Below are 21,938 nucleotides of genomic sequence, written 5' to 3'. Positions count from 1 at the left end.
CACACACACACACACACACACACACACACACACACACACACACACACACACACACACACACTCACTCCCAATGCAGCTTTCAACAGTTTAGTGTGAAGCCATAAACATGAAACAAGTACAGTATGGGTTTCTGGTAGCAGCTATAAGACAGTCTGCCAGAAGAAATAACTCACCTGTGCAGGAGTAGTCATCAATCCTGATGTATCCCCTGTGACAGATGCACATGAAGGATCCGGGGGTGTTGACACACACAGTGTTCTCCCTGCAGTAGTGCTTCCCCTCCGCACACTCGTCGATATCTACAGTGAGGAGAGAGGGAGACCAGGGTGAGCAGGTCACGCATGGTCAACACTAGGCTCCTCTAACTGGGGCTCCACTAAAGACCTAGTTCAGACCCCAGTTCAGCCTTAACGCCTCATAGAGGGAGACAGGGAGAGCCCATGGAAAGTGTATCTTCATCAGTGGAGACCCTGGGGGAAATAAGGGGGAGGAGAGGGAAACAGGCAGCTGTGGTTCTACTGTAGATGTTCCATGTACTCAAAGTAGAACATCCTTTACTCTTACTGTGGTCTACGTACTGTGTTTAATGGGGTAGTCAGGTAGTCAATTCCCATTTGGTCCAACCTCCTAAAACTCTATATATATTTTATTTATGCATCATGACACTCCACGAGGCAGTAGATTCAATATTATATTCATTTATTCATAATCCCATTAGCTGCTAACCTTTAGTAACAGCAACTCTTCGTGGTCCACAAAGAAACAGCCAAGTTGAAAGCGTCTTACACGAGATGCAGTATCTCCATGAAACTGACGGGGCTAAGCAGATGTTCACATTGTGATGCAACGTAGTGCAATGCAAACAGAGCTCAACTGTATTAATATGGCAGTGGTGCTGGGCTACTGTAGATTGCAATACGCCAAATGTAAATAGACCAACTGTGAAAACCCAACTGGAGTTGAGATAGAGGTCCTTGACCTGAAGTAATTTATTCACTCCGTGTTTAAACACATGTGCACCTTAGGCTACTCACTCTCTGCTTCCTTGCCAACCATATTTGAAAACATCATCATTTGATATGAAAATGCATTGTATTTGCATCTCATTCACCCGCTTACATGTCCTTGGTTGCCTCTTCCAACCACCACAGCATACACCATCTCTGGCTGTGCTGTATTCAAATCCACTCTACTTAACTCTCTGCTTTTGCCCCAGCTCTTGATCATTCCTTCTATTCAACCATCCACTGAATACCAGATAACACACAATGAATCCCACCAATTATTGAACACGTCGCCCAGTAAATGAGTTGGCCTTCACTAAATGAACCATGTTACTGGCTGTGAGAGGGGGATGGAGAGTGAGATGAGGGGGGGGAGAGAGAAAGAGGAGAGAGGTACGGACTGTTTCTCCACAGCGGGCAGCTATAGCGGGCGGTAACCTTGAGCGGGGGCCCTAGGTGACACTTGTTCTGGCTTGCGATTGGCTGTCTAAGCGGCGGCTTTGATTTAGAGCCTATTAACTGTAGGACGTCATCCGTCTTTCCCCCCGTGACACACATAACGCTCGATGAAAAAATATGTTGGAACGTGTCTGCGTAGTGGACGACGGGGCTCGCTGTCCAAGCGGCCAGCGAGGGAGCATGAACAATCTCCATCCACATTAGTCCAGTCCATTTCCTTGATTGGCCTGTCACTACAGCGACATGCGATGTGCCACCCTAAAAGAATGACAGAGGCACCGGCGGCTTTTATCTCTCAATGGAATGATCTGGATCAAGTCATTGGCACACTGGATGGATGGGCAGAAAATTACTTTCGTTTATCTCCCTCTTCCCCCCCCCCCCCTCTCTACAAAGGCTGAATCAATCCCAGTCATACGTAGATGAGCCAGAGGTTAATTTGTTTAAGAGGACAGTCTTATGTACTCGTATGTACAGGATACATATGGCATACACTGTTCAAGCAAATGCTTACTGGCAGGTTCCTTCGCGACAATGCAACAACAATAAGAAATAAGAAATAAGACATAATTGTAATCAGTGTCATTTCAACTCAATAGCTGGAGTAGTTTCTTTGTCATTACATTAAAACATAACAGTGGCAGACATAATGTGTAGACTCAGTCATATCAATTCAGATAGAATTCATATTCCAGTTGTTGCACATGCTGGTCATTCCAGAGCCATAAAACGCCCCTGTGGATTCCTAATGTGGAGCGGCCTCCTATCTGTCAACCATACTGCTGTGTGGAAGTCTGGGAGTCAGGAGATAACAGTGGCGTCCCTGTTGGAGGGCCCACAAAGACTCCCAGACCACCCCATGCTGCCAACAGCCTCTCTCTGCTTCCTGGGCTCATTTACCCAAACAGTTGATGTAAAATCTCTACTACTGCTACTGAAATGGGCTGCCAGATTTTTTGCTGATATTCTCACACAGTTCCCAGAGTCCCCCACCACGGCAGGGCTAGTAGTCAGAGGAAAGACAACGGCTGTGTGTCTCAACAGACTGAGCAGTAAAGTAACTCAATGAAATTCACCACAGCACAGTTAGCTAGCCCTCGACTGTGAACGGAGTATAAAGACAGGCTACTCTGTTTGGAGAGATTTTAAGTAGACATTTCTGTCTTTCAGACAATTCACTACGTGCTTACTGTATGTATTATGTTCCTAACGGTTCTATGTATTATGATAACAAAGGAGGTGCTCAATATGTCTAGGCAGTACCCCACTTATTGTGCTACTATTGCCTCAACAGTAGGAGGGAGAGTCAATGTAACTCCATTTTCTTTATTTAGCAAAGTCTGCTGCCGTAATTGATAAAGGAGTGAACAATTTTTTAATCCGCTTGTTTCTTTATTGTTAAAATCCCCAGAGCCTCCGATTATTTCCAAACTACATGTTTTATTCACTCTACCCAAACGGGCCTCTCAGTAAAACAACTAGGAGGCCATTACTATCTCTTCAGAACAATTACCTAAACATTGGTAGAGAGATGATATGCTTTGCTGCTTGTGTTTTAATGGGCGAGAGACAAGAAAATGTGGTGCTCAACATCTCTTCATCTCTTCCAAACACCAGGTAATTATTTCCTCAACGAGTGATCTTTTAAAAAGACCAAAACAAACATGGAAAAGCCTCAAACGGTTTTGGGAAGCGAGACAATTAACACAATGGATTGAAAAGAAGCACATTAGGATGCAACAACAGTTCCGTCTCCGTTTAAAAAGCAGAGGCATTGTCTTTTTAGCAGGGCAATAACCACAAGTGATAAATCACAGGGCAAATGAAGTGAGAGGAATTAGCCCAGTACAGTACCTGAGTTTAGAATAATGGACTGGTATGAACAAACTCACCAGACAATGAGGAATGCTGTGTGTGTGTGTGTGTGTGTGTGTGTGTGTGTGTGTGTGTGTGTGTGTGTGTGTGTGTGTGTGTGTGTGTGTGTTGTGTGTGTGTGTGTGTGTGTGTGGTGTGTGTGTGTGTGTGTGTGTGTGTGTGTGTGTGTGTGTGTGATTAATGCTAATGTGTTTTATGTAATAAACTCCTTGCTTATGCTATCAAACATCCCCCTAGGCAAAAACTGGTTGAATGAACATTGTTTCCACGTCATTTCTACAACAAAAATCCTATGTGATGACGGTGAATCAATGTGGGGAAACGGATTGGATTTGCAAAACGTCATCAACGCAAGAGAATTTCGTCTTTTTTTCACCCACACTTTAACCTAAATACATAGTAATGTTTTTGTTGGATTCACATTCGTTGACAACTCAACCAAATGCAAATCAAAACTATCTGTGACCAGTGGGATGTTAGGAAATGATGGTGACATTTGGCTGACGGAGTGAGTGGGCTTACTCTCCTTCCTGACACACATTAATCTTGAGGAGATTTGCCTCTTTGCATGAATCAATGAATCCCCACCATCATCTGTTCATCCTTCTCTCTGCATCCCAGAGAAGGGGCAGAGGTCTAACCAATGAATAACAGGTGGTAGTAGCGCTAGTAATGCTGACAAACAGAGGGAAGTGTCTCTGCCTGGTGATTTTTGAAGGATAGGAGCGCTGTTGTTGTCGTGTACTGTTGCTATTTCCACACTGGCCTGGTTTTCAGCACGGCAGGGTGTTTTGTCAGCTCTCGTGGTGTTTGCACGCTCACACACAGAGAGTGTTGGATGTTGCTGGCACACAGCGGGTTGGGATGGTGCAGTTTGTGTGTGTGTGTGTGTGTGTGTGTGTGTGTGTGTGTGTGTGTGTGTGTGTGGGTGTGTGTGTTGTTGTGTGTGTGTGTGTGTGTGGTGTGTGTGTGTGTTGTGTGTGTTGTGTGTGTGTGTGTGTGTGTGTGTGTGTGTGTGTGTGTGTCAGACCTCAGGCTCATCCCGAGAACATGATTGTGATGTGGGATGAGCCATCCCACTGGGTATACACTGGTTGAATCAATGTTGTTACCACGTTATTTCAATGAAGTGACGTTGAATCAACGTGGAAAATACGTTTATTTGGCGCCTGTGCCTAGTAGGATGCTCTTTGGTAAATGCCAATTAGCCCCCCTCTATCTTGTGACATTAAAACAAACAGCAAAATGCAACAGGCTACCTAGTTATCACTGGATGGGATACAACCAGTGCTTAATTTAATCCGTCACTTCTCAGTTTTGGCCTGTTTTGTTCCGGAACCTATTTGCCAGGATCCGGTACCTCTCGTGGCATGAAAATTAATTGTCCCTGTTTGCAATGTAAACATTTTAACTAAAGCAATCAGAGTTAATTTGAGTTGCCTCCTCTGTAATTCTCCTGTCTAATGTGAAAACGTAGCTTTTCAGCCCACGCCTGATATTCTAAGAATTGATTCGGGTTGGGCCAGCCCAGATTTATGGTTTCCGCAACATTGTAGCCTAAAGACCAACATGTGGCCGTTGCTGTGGTGAGAGAGAAGCGCGCCTGTATCTCACAGAACTAGAATGAGATTCACTGTCTATGATCTCTCTCCCTCTCTCTGCTCTGATAGACATGAGCCTGCAACTCTCATCTCTCCAGCGTTGCGCTTCATCATTTATTTCCTCATAGAATCAGAGCTGCGGAAAGGATGCTGGAGGTGCTGCAGCATCCCAGATAAATTGAAATGTATTTGCCGAAGTTATAGAATTACAGTACTATTGTCTGTTCAGAAATAAATGAAATAATTCAGAATAGTACTAGGCCTATAATTTAACCACAGAGGATCAATAGCTTAACAAAAAAAATTGCCTAGCTGTGGATTGTGTGTAGCCCAATCACAAAGCATAGTGTATAGTCGAGAGCGCACAGCAAATCTATCAGTGAACAAGCCTTTCACAATATTTCAAATACAATCGCGGGAAAACACCGGTTGGAAAGCAAATGTCTCCTGCTGAAAAGAGAAGACTCTAATCTGTCTGTAGGCTACCAAAATATTATATCAACTTCCAAATAGGCGTATTGAGTGAACAGCATTGTTTTAGATAGTAAAACAAGAGACAGGCTTTTGGCATGAGCGCATCGGCCATCAACGGTGAGGGAGCTACACATCATTGGGTGAGTCAGTGAAACTGGAAAGCTTTTTTAGGACTATAATTTCCTCCTCATATTGTATAATATATGTGTCTCCACACACCTAGGCCTACACTATTGATGGATTCAAGACAAGGTCGTTTTTATTGACCTCAGAAGCTCAGTTTGTCAGTGTCAAAGTCGCCTGTCATTTCGATCATTTGTGCGATATTAAAAAAGATTAAAAAAGGCCACTTTTTTCCCAGACCCCAGCCTAAAAATGTGCCCATGTGTGCAACCCCTGCAAGCGCCCGACTCTACTACTCTATGCCGCTACACGAATGCAATGATATGCATGCAAAACATACACTAGTTGGACCACTTGTGATTTGGTTTGCATTTGAATGCCACCAATGTGCAAATAGCAATAGTCAAAACGGAGAAGCATTTAGAACGATGTCCTTTTGATCTCAGACAAAATTGTGTAAATAAGCCTGTGTGAGTGAATCATCTGAATAAAGGAGGTCTTTGAAGAAAAGAGACACTATACTCATTTTCAGATACGCCAGAAAATAATATGAAAACAATTATTTGAGTAAAAGAAAACAATGCGAGCTGCTCCGTGCCTTTTCTCCTGTGGTATTAGAATACTAATATTAGCTTCAACCTTGGGCGCTTTACAGATGACTCAATCTAGAGCCAATCACAGTCTGTCACTTGGCCACAGCAGCTTGGCTTTCACTCTAATAGAGATGTTTAATACACTACCCATCACTTGGATTTGTGTTGGAAAATACGCCTTCTACATGACTGCCTTCTGAGGGAATGGGGCCCTGTGCTTTTCTGTCTGAGAGAACAGCACTCTATGAGCAGAGAGAGGCTGGGAGAGGAGAGTCTCCCCCTGAGGCTCTGCTACCACTGCTTCTATGAAACATTTACACAGGAGTGATCTCATAGGCTATGTTCAGCACATCAGTGACCTAGGACTGTTTTAAAGAGCCAGTGTATGTCTTTTCCTGAGATACCACACCGATCTGATGCCAACCTGATGGCTGAAGGGAATTGTACGTGTACATGGCATACTTTATGTACATTATGTATATTGTATACATTATGTATATTGTGTGGAGCACATAAGCCTGTCTATTGGAATCCATCTCATGTGTTCTGTGGTCTGATACTGAGGCTGACAAACAGCTATTCCATCTGTATACTGACGCATACCAACCCTCAACAGCAAAATGGTGTAGCTACCTTTGTCCCGACTATTATAGGAACACCAACATTCTCTCAGACACTTGTGTGATCCTCAAAACAACTATGTTGGCTGTTCCGATTCTTTTTGCAGGGCACAATACTCATAGTGTAAATGATTTCCAGAAGCCCCTCAAAAAAAATCTATTGCTTTTGTGAGAACAACATCAGAAAATTGAGTCAATTTTGTCCCTCCGCAGTTTCAGAAGTAACCCTCTTCACACCCCCATCCAATTTCATACAGGGACCTGGGTCGCTCTCGAGATGAGTCTGGTTCTAACCACCACTGTGTTGAATGGAATGGCTGGCATTGAAACAACTATAGATCTTATCCATTTCCAAACATGCCACAATACTGCTGTTGGGTGTTTCAGCATCTTCTCTCAGGTGATACTGGATGCAACTACATGTAAGTGAAATAGAGTCAAAACCTGTATTGAAATAGGCACACAACTTCGACCTTCACGTTTACCCTGGGTGTACAGGAATTTGAACACGTCTTCCTCCTAGATTTGCAAGTATTTACCAATCTTCTTCCCTCCAACTTAGAGTGGGCAAAAGCACCCGTCTCTGCTGGCTTAAGGTGGAGGTGGTGAGTTTAGGTGGTGAGTTGAGGTGGAGGTGGTGAGTTGAGGTGGAGGTGGTGAGTTGAGGTGGAGGTGGTGAATTTAGGTGGTGAGTTGAGGTGGAGGTGGCCAGTTGAGGTGGAGGTGGTGAGTTGAGGTGGAGGTGGTGAGTTGAGGTGGAGGTGGTGAATTTAGGTGGTGAGTTGAGGTGGAGATGGTCAGTTGAGGTGGTGAGTTGAGGTGGTGAGTTGAGTTTGAGGTGGTGCCATGCGACAGGAGCTTAACCTGCAGCCCAGAGACCTTTATACTCCATTAATTGGAGACAGGGGGCTGATAGCATCTTCAATTATGCAAATTCCCTGAGACATTATAATTACCTGACCAACTGATCATATTTAGCATGTTAAAACAGACTGAGAGGAGGTCAGGAATGGCTGTTATCTTCTTAACACGTGCCTTTCCCCTCCTGGTTATCAGAGTCAATGAACATGTAACCAAAGATATCGCACTGATGTTGGTGAAGGTGACAGAAGAGAGAAGTTGGAGGGAATTCATCAGCTTGGTAAAAGTAGGGCATGTATGCATACAGGCATGGAGTGAAGCAACGAGGATGAAAGGGATATGGAGTCGAGATTTGGTGGCTTATTTGCGCTTGTCATCAGCGTCATCCATAGATTTAGCTCCCGGAACCCCACGTGTATTACTATGAGTTGGGTAAACACTCTAGATTTTACAGCACTGCAGATGGAGAGGTCACTTCTCTGATCATCCCGGGAAGATTCCGTAAAGTAAGAAGCAAAGATGTATGTGGGAATTTTCACTGAGGAAGGGAAGGACCGGCGAAGACATCTATATTCACAGTTTGTTTATGTAATGTTTATTTGCATGCATTTTAGTAGGCAGTCCATGTGATTAAATGTCCTTGAAGTATTAACACATTTTCCAATCTTCAAAAGTGGAGGGCCAAATCGCCATAGAGTATTAAACATATCAGCATCTGTTATATAAGAAAACAATCATGAAATGATCAAACGCATTGGGTGTATTGCAACCAACAGGCAGAACGTAGCAATGTGCTACGCATTACAGCTGGATTTCTTCAAACGCTAATAACAGGGAGATTACATGCACTAGCGTGTTAAAGCAGACTTGCTTGCAACCGAAAACCCACGAGAAAAAACCCCTGCAGATCATTTGATCTCTCGTTGTTACCGTGTCAAGTGATTATGATACCAGACAGCTGCGTCTGCTCTACTTCCGCCCCCAGTGAAATATCGACCTATCAGGAGCACCGGAAACCGTAAGGCTGATAAATGTAAACAAAATCTAATTTGAGTATAAGAATATAGACGTAATAGGTCTATATTCTTTCAAACGTTTCACTTTAAATGGCAAAATAATATAATATATATTCATTTGAAATAACTATAAGCCTGCATATTTCATTTGATAAGAAAATACAGATTATAAAACTCAATCGACTTGATTTAGTAACACATTTCATATAGTCCCGGGATATTTTATCTTGATAAGACAGTTGTATTTAATGGATTACATGAATTGAAAACAAATCAAATAATATGAGCTACACCAGCATTAGTTTTCCATTCATACAACGTGTCGGTACATTGCCACAGCTAATGAGGAAATACTTTATTTAATTTGTACAGGATGATTGTCAAATAGATCAACCGCCCTTAGTCTTCTCAAAAAGTAGGTCCAAGTTGTTTTTCATGATAACACCCACAAGAGGGTGAAAATATCTTGAAAGACTTTGGTAGCACGCAAGACTAAGTTAACGCCGACATCAGCTTTTAGGGAGTGGTAATGTGGTAACCAATAATGGTTGCAATTAAGATCAGCTGTGCGGGTGAATTTAGCGCGTATTGATGTTTTAACGAGAGATCAGCTGTGAGGGTGAATTTAGCTCTTATTGATGGTTTAACGAGAGATCAGCTGTGCGGGTGAATGTAGCGCGTATTGATGGTTTAACAAGAGATGAGCTGTGCGGGTGAATTTAGCGCGTATTGATGGTTTAACGAGAGATCAGCTGTGCGGGTGAATGTAGCGCGTATTGATGGTTTAACGAGAGATGAGCTGTCTGAAATTTAAGCGCGTATATGGTTTAAAAGAGAGATCAGCTGTGCGGGTGAATGTAGCGCGTATTGATGGTTTAACGAGAGATGAGCTGTGCGGGTGAATTTAACGCGTATTGATGCTTTAACGAGAGATCAGCTGTGCGGGTGAATTTAGCGCGTATTGATGGTTTAACGAGAGATCAGCTGTGCGGGTGAATTTAGGGCGTATTGATGGTTTAACGTGAATTCAGCTGTGCGGGTGAATTTAGCTCGTATTGATGGTTTAACGAGAGATCAGCTGTGCGGGTGAATGTAGCGCGTATTGATGGTTTAACGAGAGATCAGCTGTGAATAATATAGTAGCCATCGATGGTTGCAATTGGCCCTATTTGTTTTACTAGAGTTAACACCATGGCCTGAAACATCAGTGTGGCATGCAATCAGCAATGAATATTCCCGCCTACATAATGAATAGCACTACTTATGAGGGTCTCTGCTCATCCTGCGTTCTTGGCAGTGAGACAAACACAGCTAGGGAGCGTTCTGTATTTTCATATCAATACACAGTAGAGACTGACCAAAAGAAGACAAGAGCATTCAATGATTTGAGTGTCAGTGAAAGTAAGTCCCTGGATCGGACACTTTCCGACTTGCTAACTGGTTGAACGCGGCACATACTGTATATAACTACAATCACTTAGCAAGTCGGAAATTTCAGAGTGTCCTAGTCCCGAATAGCACGTGAACGCACAATCCGTACCTATGACTAATACCTCTACACAAATTACAGCAGACCGTCTGTCCAACAGTATGTCATCTCTCAATGTGTTGGAAGATTTTCTTCTTTCAATTTTTGCAACCCAAAAATGATGCTGTCACAAAACCCTCGCAGTTCAACCTAAGTTCACAAAATGAAAAGATATTCTGCCACTCTTGGAGAGAAACGGTTCAATAGAAGGTCTTTTATCAATTCTAGTATTATTCTACTAGAATCCTTTGTGTACCTTCGCAGTATGCGTTGTCATCTCGGAGCGGGCGGAAGCCATCCTTGCAGCTGCAGCGGGCCCCGGCCTCCAAGTTGATACAGTCAGAGTGCTCCACACAGCCGTGGCCTTCCGCACAGAAGTCATGACCTAGGGCACAGAGGTCAGAGGTTACACACAGGTCACTCCTCTCAGACTCCAGGTGTTTTTTTGTTGTTGCAATGATTCCTGTAATGATTTGCTGATTCTTTTTAGGTTTGTAATCTGTCTTGTAGAGCAGTGGTTCCCAACCTTATTCGGTTACTGTACCACCAACTGAATATTGCCTATGGTCTCATGAGTCTTATTAAGTACCCCCTGTTGATAAGCCAAGTACCCCCAGGGGTCCTAGTACCTCTGGTTGGAAACCACTGATATAGAGTTTCACGTTTTAATGTACAGTGAAATGCCTTTATAGGCAGGAGTGTGTATTTTCCCATACCTCTGCAGACTTTGCAGCACCTGTCGGTGAGGTTGACTTGCTCGGACTCTGGACAGTTGAGCTCAGGACAGGGGGTAGTCATGACGACCCGATGCATAGCCATCTCCTAGTAACAGGGAAACAATGAGAAACAAAATGAGACACAACCTCATTAGGGTTAGATTAGCTCAGCTGCTGGTTTCCCACAGATTTGATAAGGCACAAATTTAATCAGAGGCAATTAGGCATCCATGGTGTGCTTCCCTCGCTACTGTGCACAACTTCCCAACTAAAATTACATAATGATTGTCAATAGCAGTAATGTATACATATTTCAGGTTAGTATTTAGCGCTGCTGCGCTGTAGTAAGACTCTGCATGTTGATTCTCTTATCTATTGAGGTTTATGATAACAAATTGAACAGAGAAGGATATGAAACCAGTGCAATTGTCCCCGATTGTGTGATTAGACAGAGTAAATGTAATTAGGGAGCTCCCTCTCCCACCATCTCTTTAACAGCCATCTTTAATGCCCTGACTCCTCTCCACTCTGTCTACCTGACGGATGCTGATTCATGATCATTAACATCATTAACACACAACCGAGAAACACTCAGTCAGAGAAAACCAATCAAACAAACCAACTCAGAACACTTCTATGACTAGCTACGTTCCACACAGGGCGAGGTCAGCCACTATTCAGCCACAATCAAATAGTTGTGTCTCTATGTTTGCCACGCCCCCCCCCCAAACAACAACAAAAACTCCCAAAAACCAGCAGCACACTGCAAAAAGTTACATCTAATCAAGACTAAATATCTTAAATTGAGTGATAATTCACTTAAAGTAATTTTTTTAAGCTAAATTATCTAACGTCATTGGCAGATAAGGCTTTTTTAGGTCAACATAAGCAAAATTAAGACAAGTAATTCATTTTTTTCCCCAGATATTTTTTAAGATATTTTACCTCAATCATGTTATTTAACCTTAATCATCTTATTAGGTAAAATATCTAGAAGAATATGTTGAAATAAGATATATTACTTGTATTAGGTCATTGTTAGGTTTATATACAGTATAAGCAAAATGATGTGCCAATGATGTTAGATCATTTAGCTTGGAAGAAAAATAAAATAAAAACAATTATCACTCAATTTAAGATACTTAGGCTTGCTTACCCAGACGGCCATCCTGCTTGAGACTATAGGACCAGGATGTCTCACACTATCCCCGTTACACAGTCCTTTGATCTGCAGCCTATGTCTGAGACTGTTTCTGTGTCCGTCTGTGCCTATGTGTCTATATGTGTCTGTAGCTATGTCAGTGCCTGTGTCTGTATAAGAAAGCAGTTGCAGTCAGAAAGCAAGGGCTGCCAATGGGCCAGGTGTCTGATCTCACCATACAGCCATCAGTCTCACACTGCACAATCTATATGGTCATACAGGAATATAGGAGATATATTTGATGATGATTGATCGCAACAGTGATTGTCATGCTGTGACGGTTTGGGCCCCTCCTGGAAACTCAATTACTCAGTCCTGCCCATTTACTTTCCCCATAGAGAGCATAGGAAAAAACAGATCAATAAATTTAGCTGATGTTGACGGCCGACTGCAGTCTCTCATTCAGGCTTGATTTAGCCTCTGGCCTGATGAGAGCAACTCTAGTCTGGAATCACTATTTAACGAGGCTGTCCTACACCTTGTGATGAAAATTAATACACTGTAAGTGCTTGGTTGCTTGAATTATTGTGTATTTTCGTGGCAGTTGTGGGAGTTTGTTTAAACCAAGTAGTGATGTAGGTAGGAAAAAACCAATAGCATGCTTTCATAAGGGCTGTGTACTCACCCTGCACTCGGACAGCTGGCATCTGCCGGAGTTGTCGCGTACCGCTTTCTGATCTCCCTCCACCAACTCTTCTTTTTTGAACAGGCATACCACTGGAAATAGACGCACACACATACACACACACACACACACACAAACGGCAGTGCACAAAAAAAGGCGATATTCACTACACTGTGGCAGTCTGTGGCAACCTGCTGCGGTGAAGCCACATAAGAAAGATTTTCATGTCTGTCCCTATCTGAAAACAGAGTGGGAGCATTGGACTTCAACGTGACACAGTATGACTGGGGGAAAGGCGATGATCTTACTTGGGCAGGAAATCCTATTAAATATGTCAGTTTGATGTGGAGGTTTGAGTGGATAGGCTACCTGATTATCAGAATTGCTAGAGGAAAACGTATATAGGCCAAACCCTAACCGCCAAGCCATTTCACCCGTCAATCAAACTGTGAATTATTATATCTGCACAAGAACCAGTAAAACGAACTAAATTGATGACCAGGAAAAGCATTGATGAAGTTTTGAAAAAGCTATTAAAAACATTGTGCTTGACAAGTCATCCGAACCAGAACCTAGCTCCCTGCCTCCCGCTCCGTGAGGAGGTAATGTACAGTAGGTGAACAGATAAGGTTTTCATTTGGAGAGGGAGTCTTCCTTTGAGTCTCTAACACCAAAGCAAGCTTAATGAGCCCTGTCTTTGTCTACCTCAGTGCTGTACACAGAGACACAGAGGTGGCAGAGTTAAGGAGGATTTATACCAGTGTGTTGATGTCAGATTAGGATGCTTACAGGCCTTTCAACCGCCTCCGCCCGTCACAACGCAGTGCAGAGTTGGGTAGGGAGGGGGAGTGTTTATGCCAACACAGCATGATTAGCGAGCTAAGCTAATGGATTTCCTTTGATAAAGAGTCAAACTGAATGTGGTATGAATAGTTTGACTGAGTCTGATTCCCATGGATCAGCTTGCGCCTGTTTGTGTGTTGATGGTGTGTGTGTGTGAGTTTTGCAGTGAGTTTAAATGTAATTCAATTTACACTTGAAAAGATGTACTGTGTAACCCAGGCCTCTAAAAATATATAGTCTGCCACACGTTATACAGTGGAACTAGCTCTTCTTAATAACAAGAGGCTTATTGAGAGCAAACACAATGTTGAGAGAACCTTGGAATGTGTGACGTACAGCATGCATGTTTAAGAGGAATGTAATCTCAGGAACTATACTGCCTCTATTGCTTTTGAAAGGTAAACACATCACTCACTATGGAGCTAATATTCTTTGAAATCCATCTCTATGTTGAAAACAGAAATTGAGGAAATATAAGTGGTAAGGCCCTGTATATAGGAGGCTAATAGCGCTGCTTTCCTATCTTCCGAGTCTGCTAGAAAAACCTTCTCTCTGTGTAGATACGTGATGAAACAGAATTATTTATCTGAAAAGAACACATCCACGGGCTAAGCGGTTATTGATCAAATAAAACATACAGGCATTTATCTTAATGTTTCATGGTCTGCTCAGCCAGACACAAGGCTGCTCCAATGGCATCCTGCATCCATTTCATAATTCCGTTTTCTTTCTCCAGATAAACATGTTTTTCATGTTGTTTTTCCTCAACTTCAAATACGTTTAAAAAAAAAAAAAAATCGATTTGAAAGTCCATGATGAGCTCCCCCGCCTCATACAGTAGCATCATCCTGTCTAGTGTAAACAGGAACTAGTTTATCTCACATCCTGCAAACCCTGGTGTCTGTTTCCCGTTTGTGTCAATGTGGCCACCTGTGTTGATAAGCTGGCTGTTAAATAATTGGTCCATGTATATGCAAAAGGATGGAGCATCTCAGGAGGCATGTTGGGGAGCAGTTTAGCAATGCAGAGCTGTGGTCAGTTGTCAAGGCAGCCTTTGTGGAGTGTGTGTGTGTGTGTGTGTGTGTGTGTGTGTGTGTGTGTGTGTGTGTGTGTGTGTGTTGTGTGTGTGTGTGTGTGTGTGTGTGTCCGTCCATCTGTGGGCGTACGTCCATCTGTGGGCGTACGTCCATCTGTGTGTACGTCCATCTGTGCATGTGTATGTGTGTGTGTTAAGACATTTCACTCACGTTGGCACTCCATGCAGCAGGCGCCCTTCACGTAGGCAGGCGTGGTGCCCGCTGGGCACTGAGGGGGTGGGCAGGAGATGGTCTCACACTGCACTGTGCCATTCTGTGGGAGAGAGAAATGACAGGAAGTCACTGAAACTGACAGGCAACAGTATTAAACACAACCTTCTTCCACTGACGTCAATTGGGACTTGCGGATGCCTGGGAGAGGAAGGAAAGTTGTTTGTAATGTCTGGCTCACTTTATGGAGAGCAGAGATCTGCATATAATGACGAGATGCTCATGTCTCCGCCCTAACAATGGGAGTCGTTGTCCCAAAGGCGGGAAAGCAGGCGACAAGCTTAGGACCAAAATAAGCCCATAGAAATGCATTGGGCTTATTTTGGACAGATTTGGGCGAGAATGAAACCTTTCGCTTCACATCTTCCTCTCTGTGGAAGAGCACATCGACGCAGCTGCAGGAACCAGCAGGACTTTTTCTCAACACATTGCAGAGGTAAAGATGGCTGTAGTAGAAGGCTTTGGCTAGGTAACTGCTGTTTGACTAGACATGAAACTAAACTAAAGTTTTAATCCCAGTGCTGAGCTAGTGCATAGCAGGCAGCTGTTTGTAGAATGTTCAGTCCCCTATTGACTGAGGTGAATAGAGCTACAGCTACTGTACACGGTGATAATGGCTGGAGTCCATTTTGCTTGTTTTTGCAGCTCGCCAAATTGCATTTTAGAGTTTTTAAATTGTGTAGAAATGCAGTAAATGAGCGTAAAAAGATGTTTGCCATAACCTAGGTTAAGATGAAATGATGCCCCTGCCTTCTTCCCCTAGAGTCTCTATAAGATATTCAGTCTTAAGGATTGAATAAGTATGAGGTGCTTCCATCTCTGTAACTCACCCACATTCCTCCCCGAGAACTGAACTCTACTTAAAGAAACATGGATTGACTCATCCACTATATTTGATACCATCTTAATGCTGTGACCTTTTAGTTTGAAAGGTTGCGGCTAATTGCCACACGTAACGTGAGGAACATGTCTATCTAATGGCGTAATTGCAGTCTTCATCGAGGACACGACAAGTCTATGAGCACCGACGATTCATTGGATGAGCGGGGTGAAACAAATCGCTGATGATAATGATCATCTGTCGAGAGTAAGTAGGTGAAAGATATGTACATTTACAGGGTTCCCGAGTGGTGCAGCGGTCTAAGACACTGCATCTCAGTGCAAGAGGCGTCACTACAGTAGCTGGTTTGAATCCCAGCTGCATCACATCTGGCTGGGATTGGGAGTCCCATAGGGTGGTGCACAATAGGCCGTCATTGTAAATAAGAATTTGTTCTTAATGGACTTGCCTAGTTGAATAAAAAAGAATACTCACATTATACCAATATAATGTACTAAGCAATACGGGATCTCCTCATAGTACACCTCATCAGCTGGCGCAAATCCACAGATCCGCTCATTTGAGGAGTTCATTGTAGGGATATGCACAGTTATTTTTTAGAATATCCGAACGGACGTTAGTATTCGAATACTGAATATTGTATTAATTTATGCCTATTTTAAAAGCCCAGTGCAGTCAAAAAAACGTGATTTCCCTGTGTTTTATATATATTTACACACTGATGTTGGAATAATACTGTGAAATTGGGAACAAACTGTTGGTCAAAGACGTCCTGAAATGTCAGCCTGTGTCACGACTTCTGCCGAAGTCGTTGCCTCTCCTTGTTCGGGCGGTGTTCGGCGGTCGACGTCACCGGCCTTCTAGCCATCATCAATCCATTTTTCATTTTCCATTGGTTTTGTCTTGTCTTCCCACACACCTGTTGTCAATCCCATTCATTACCTATTGTGTATTTAACCCTCTGTTTCCCCTCATGTGTTTGTCAGAGATTGTTTTATGTCAAGTGTTGTTTCTGGGTGTATAGGTGCGCGACGGGTCTTCGTACCCATGTTTATTTTATGTATGTATATTTTCGTGTTTGGAGCATGTGAAGTGGACATTTATTAAAAGTCTCCATTTACACTCCGTCTAACTCTCCTGCGCCTGACTTCCCTGCCACCTATGCACACGACCCTGACAGCCTGTTTTGGTGGGATGGAGTTTTGGCCTGCCTGATGACATCACCAGGCGGCAAATGAGTTAATAGACCAATAATAAAGAGGGTTCTAAACGTCTCTGCCAATAACAGCTAGTTTCCAGTGTCCCCTCCCAACTCAGACCACTCCCAGACAGTCCTAGAAAAATTGTGTGAGAAATAAACAATCACATTAAGGTACTTAATTGTTACCCAGAAATGATTTGATATTGAGATAAAAGCAGCTGCATTGGACCTTTAACAACTGAAAAAGCTTTTTCTAACGTAAATAAAAAATATCCATGTGACATTGTTACATACAAGGATATAACATTACATATTTAATGATTAATTTAATAAAACAAAACACTTTTCAATGTAGTTTTTATGATGTGCGCCCCATAAGAAGACCGGTAGCCCACAGGTAGCCTTCACGTGTGTAGATTGTTGTTTATGTTGGTCAATCAAAGCGGCTCCATGTGTAGCAAGTGGAGTGAGTGCAATGCAAGATGGAATAAAATTTCGGAATTAAAAGTTTGCGAAATGAGGAGTAGGCTACAATGAGCAAGCAATAGCTAGGCTATTGTTTTATCTGAATGGGGTTGGGGAGAAAGAGCAGCATTTGGCCTCAATTAGCCTAGCTAGCTATAGCTGGCTAACTTAGCTAGCTGGCTGGCTTCTCTAGTCTACTCCAGACAAGACAGGCACTGTAATATGGGATGATAAATAACAATGTGGCTGCTACAAGTTAGCTCGTCTTGGCTGTAGCCGATACGGCTACTGCGTCTCTCTCTCTCTCCCTTCGTCTCCTCGCTCCCACACACACAGCCCCTCCACAGCTGCAGCAATAGAGCGTCAACCTCTCTCCCTTGCCAATCTCTCTCCCTTGCGCAGCAGTGCTCAAGTTAAAAACACAAGTTAAAAAATATATACTTTCTAAAATATCTGGATATCTGACAAAAAATTATATTACTCGAATGGTGAAATTATTTCAAACCCCCATCCCTAGTTCAGTGGCATAGAGAGGAATTGGTGTCTTATAGCTGGTAGAATGACAGGGGGTGAAATATGTCTGTTGATGTGATATATAGTTATTCTCATAACTAAATGTTCTAATAGTTCTTGGAGAGGAAAGTAGACCCTAGAGAGGGTATGTCCACCATGGCTGAGTCCTGCAGCTCTATCTGTATAATCCAAGTTACTGCGTACATTTTCTATCCTTCTTGTTTTCTGTCCTGTTTTATTTGGGAATCTAGGGCAACACTCCTTTCAATCCAATGCAGTAATGAGAACATAAGCCATCAACAATGGGGTATGGCCCCACCTCCCCACCAACACTTGATGAACTGAAGCCCAAAACAAAGGCAGGGTCTACAATGGGGCCATTGAAACACACACACACACACACACACACACACACACACACACACACACACACACACACACACACACACACACACACACACACACACACACACACANACACACACACACACACACACACACACACACACACACACACACACACACACACACACACACACACACACACACATAGCCCACCGTGCAAGTGCAGTTCCTGCAGCCATCTGTCCAGGACTCGTCCTCTCTGTAGACGACCCCCTTGACACTGCAGGTCCTCTCACAATAGCATCCATCCAGACCATTCATCTTCTCCTCCGCCCTGGACAGCTGGCCACGCCAAGCCCAGATACAAAGGGAGGAAGGGGGAGGGAGAGGGGGGAGTGAGCCTCAGATCGGTGCATATCATCCATCTCTATACACATGAAACAAGTCCTACTACAAGCCCTGCTACAGTCGACCATGCACTAAAGGAGATCTTCACTGTATAACATTATCAAAGTAGATTCATATAAGAAGACTATAGATGGCAAGTATGGAGGTAGACCATAGCCAGTATGGTTGCATCTTTGATGGTGAAGGAAACATGTTGAAGCAGAAATGAATAGCCCAAGCTATCAGCCTTGACAACAAAGATTTATAACCAGGATACATCCCAGTACCTTGCTGGATGTTTTGGCTAAGATATCCTGCAGTTCCATGATCTTCTGCACCAGTCCGTGGAAGTCATTGCAGGTTGGGCATGCTAGAAAAGAACCGACCACATATCCAAAATGTGTAGACATGCCTTAATGTTACAGGTGAATAACATTACAATACAATAGGTGTGGACTCACTCCGGTTGAGATCTGGGCACTGAGAGATGAATCCCTGAGGCAGGACTAGTATCTGAACATCCTGCATTACACCCTGCAGACACACACCCACACAGAAAAAAAACCCAGACTTAGTTACAGCCAGCACAGAGCATACTGTCTCTTCAGACTAAATGTGTCCTACTTGATCACAGATAGCACCTGAAATGAGAGGATAGCCATCATCAATGCAGTGGATGGTGTTATATAAAGAGAAGCTAAGGAAACTAATGCACAATAGGTTGAGGAGAGATAACAGAGATGAAACATGGTCTAGTTTATTGTTCATTTACTGTGGCATGCAGGCACATACGCACGCACGCACGCACGCACGCACACACGCACACACACACAGACACACACACACGCAATTCATCATCTTCAAATCTTGCACAACCTCAATAAATACTGTTATCAGAAAACAAATGTATGAAATATTTAGTGAATGTTACTGGAAATGTGTGTTTCAATATCGGGGAGGCAGTCTGACAAGTTTATTCTGAGTTATGTGTTCTCTGGACTGGTACAGTCTGTGTGGTGAGATAATTGGACTGAAATTGGATGCAAAGTGAACCAATGATACGGGAGTCATGAATGTAATAGCAATTTCTGTTTTCTCCTGATTCCCTTTGATAAGCATAACTATGAGATACAGTTTCAATTTGATTCATAGGTCTCTTAATTTGATAGCCTTTCGTCCTGTGGCCGAACCGCATATCCAGACACTCAGTAACCATGGAAACCTGGCCCCTTCCATTCCTTGAGTGGATTTTTTGGAGCCGCGCAACTTATGAGAAATTGTTTTTTTAAATTGTCTTGCTACTTCAATTTACTGGCCATAAATTCAAATCGAAAGAACCCAATTCGCTGATTCCTCATGGCAACATCAGGTCAGATGGAAGCAGGCATGAGTCGTGTTTCGTTAAACATGTTTCCATCTCCCGGTAATTTAGACGCTGACTCAGTGGAAGGCTGAAAAACCGTCAGACTAGGGAAGATAACGCATGTACGTATCACTGATGAATGTATGCATGACGTGTGAAATGTTATTGAGCGTATGATTACTGTCAAAACGAGCTGCTTTCCAGACGTAGCCTACAGGGGTAAACCGTGCAAAGTGTCTGGAAATGAAAGATTAGGATCTAAGTGCAACTTAATTGGTCGTCAATTGTGAGCCATCTTAAGGATTTCTCCCTCATACACATCATGGTATATTACGTACTGACTGTAGTGTACAAAACATTAAGAACACCTGCTCTTTCCATGACAAGTCTAGTGTATCCAGTTGACAGCTATGATCCCTTATTAATGTCATGGGGGGGTGCAACTCAATGTTAGGAAGGTGTTCCGAATGTTTGCTATACTCAGTGTATGTAGGATGCTATAATATTGAACTGCTGAATGGGTATCCTCCATTTCTGTGATAAAAGTGTCTGCCACTAGACTGTTATGGAAGCAACTTTTTTTGTGCTTCCTCTAAACCCCTATACAAACAGAGACAAAGAAAGAGTGTGAGATATGTTAATTAAGGGTTTTTTCGTTAGAAGAGATGTGGCTTTCCTTTCCCAGCACTAATCAGGGAGGGAAAGGTGTGGTGGGCACACGACAAGACTAGTGGGTGACCTCCAAGTCTTCTTTCATCTGCCAATTAACGCTGAGGAAATGCAACAGCCAGAAGCGACACACACACACAGACCGATACACAAAGAGGCAGTCGTACCTACACACACAGATGCAATATGTACACAGACACACACACACACGCGCAGACACACATTCTGGTGGTCTGTTTGTCCCGACAGCAGACACAAAGCACCACCAGTGTGGTTAAAAGCAGATGAGAGGACAATATACTGTAACTTATCCCTGTGGGAAGGATGTTCCTGGGAGGATTAAACCTGTGTGAGGGGCGATATATCTTCAAGTCTGATAAAACAATAGGGCATGTTTAGTGAGCACGGTCCATTCCAAAGGCTTTTACCGATTTCTAGCAAATCAGTGTTTCTGGGATAATTACGCCGGCTATGCACAGCAGCAGTAAACAAGGGGGGACACAATATATGGGACAAACATGTCAATTCATTCGTAATATGAGGGATGGGTGTGAAAGAATGTAACATTTACATTGGCAAACTTGAGAAATGTGACCAATTAAATCCCCAGACTTGATAAATAAAGTCAATGGTTAAACAACCAAGGATGGGAAGGGGGTGGGGAGTACGTGGGTTGTGGGAAAACAAGGTCCATGAGCCAACGCGCGTAATTTTCTCCTCAATGATTTAAATCATTTATCAAGCAGCATCATCACCGTTTATGATGCACCGTCAAACATAAGCCACCGTGAAGAGTTTTCAGCTTTACAAAACATGTCATATTTACCTTGAAGAAGCCATGGGCGCTGTTCCTCTGTCCCAGCCAGAAAGTTGCGTCATCAGGTATGTCCATGAACGGGATCTCCACCACCCTCTCATAGATCCTACAAAGACAGAAAGACAGAAACAGGTCAAAACAACACAGAGGGTCAGCAAAACATGATTACCGCTAATCATTAAACATAATTGCCAACTACACCACACCTTCTAATACTACTACCACTAAAACAATAATATTTGAATAAATTGAATAGTAATAATGCCCCTAACACTAAAAACACCCAGTTCTGTCATCTTACTCGCTACTTAGCTTCAGGGCTGGGCGATATGGCCAAAATATCATATCACAGAATTCTTCAAATTTTTGACCATATTTTATGTTTCGAATAATACAAGTTCTAAATATGCTTTATGGGTAGTGCATGGCAACAAATAAATTCTAAGTGGTTTTATTGACCTTTCTCCATGCTGATTGTTTTACTGTTCAAA

General features: G+C 43.0%; 1 protein-coding gene across 1 annotated transcript in view; it reads right to left on the bottom strand.

The window, feature by feature from the left end:
• LOC111962244 (protein kinase C-binding protein NELL2a) overlaps positions 1–21,938 on the bottom strand; it is a 106,058-nt gene that overhangs the window by 67,684 nt on the left and 16,436 nt on the right. Inside the window, exons 5-13 of the mRNA XM_023985185.2 lie at positions 21,457–21,553; positions 19,060–19,132; positions 18,886–18,968; positions 18,425–18,553; positions 14,787–14,889; positions 12,697–12,788; positions 10,871–10,976; positions 10,411–10,539; positions 174–299 (exon numbers count right to left, since the gene is read on the bottom strand). Coding sequence (XP_023840953.1) covers positions 174–299; positions 10,411–10,539; positions 10,871–10,976; positions 12,697–12,788; positions 14,787–14,889; positions 18,425–18,553; positions 18,886–18,968; positions 19,060–19,132; positions 21,457–21,553 — 938 coding nt within the window. The remainder of the gene's footprint in view (positions 1–173; positions 300–10,410; positions 10,540–10,870; positions 10,977–12,696; positions 12,789–14,786; positions 14,890–18,424; positions 18,554–18,885; positions 18,969–19,059; positions 19,133–21,456; positions 21,554–21,938) is intronic.

This window comes from Salvelinus sp. IW2-2015, linkage group LG4q.1:29 (genome assembly GCF_002910315.2).
Source record: "Salvelinus sp. IW2-2015 linkage group LG4q.1:29, ASM291031v2, whole genome shotgun sequence".
Classification (NCBI taxonomy): domain Eukaryota; kingdom Metazoa; phylum Chordata; class Actinopteri; order Salmoniformes; family Salmonidae; genus Salvelinus; species Salvelinus sp. IW2-2015.
Note: the sequence above shows the minus strand (reverse complement) of the source record. Positions and strands in the feature narration are given on the sequence as shown.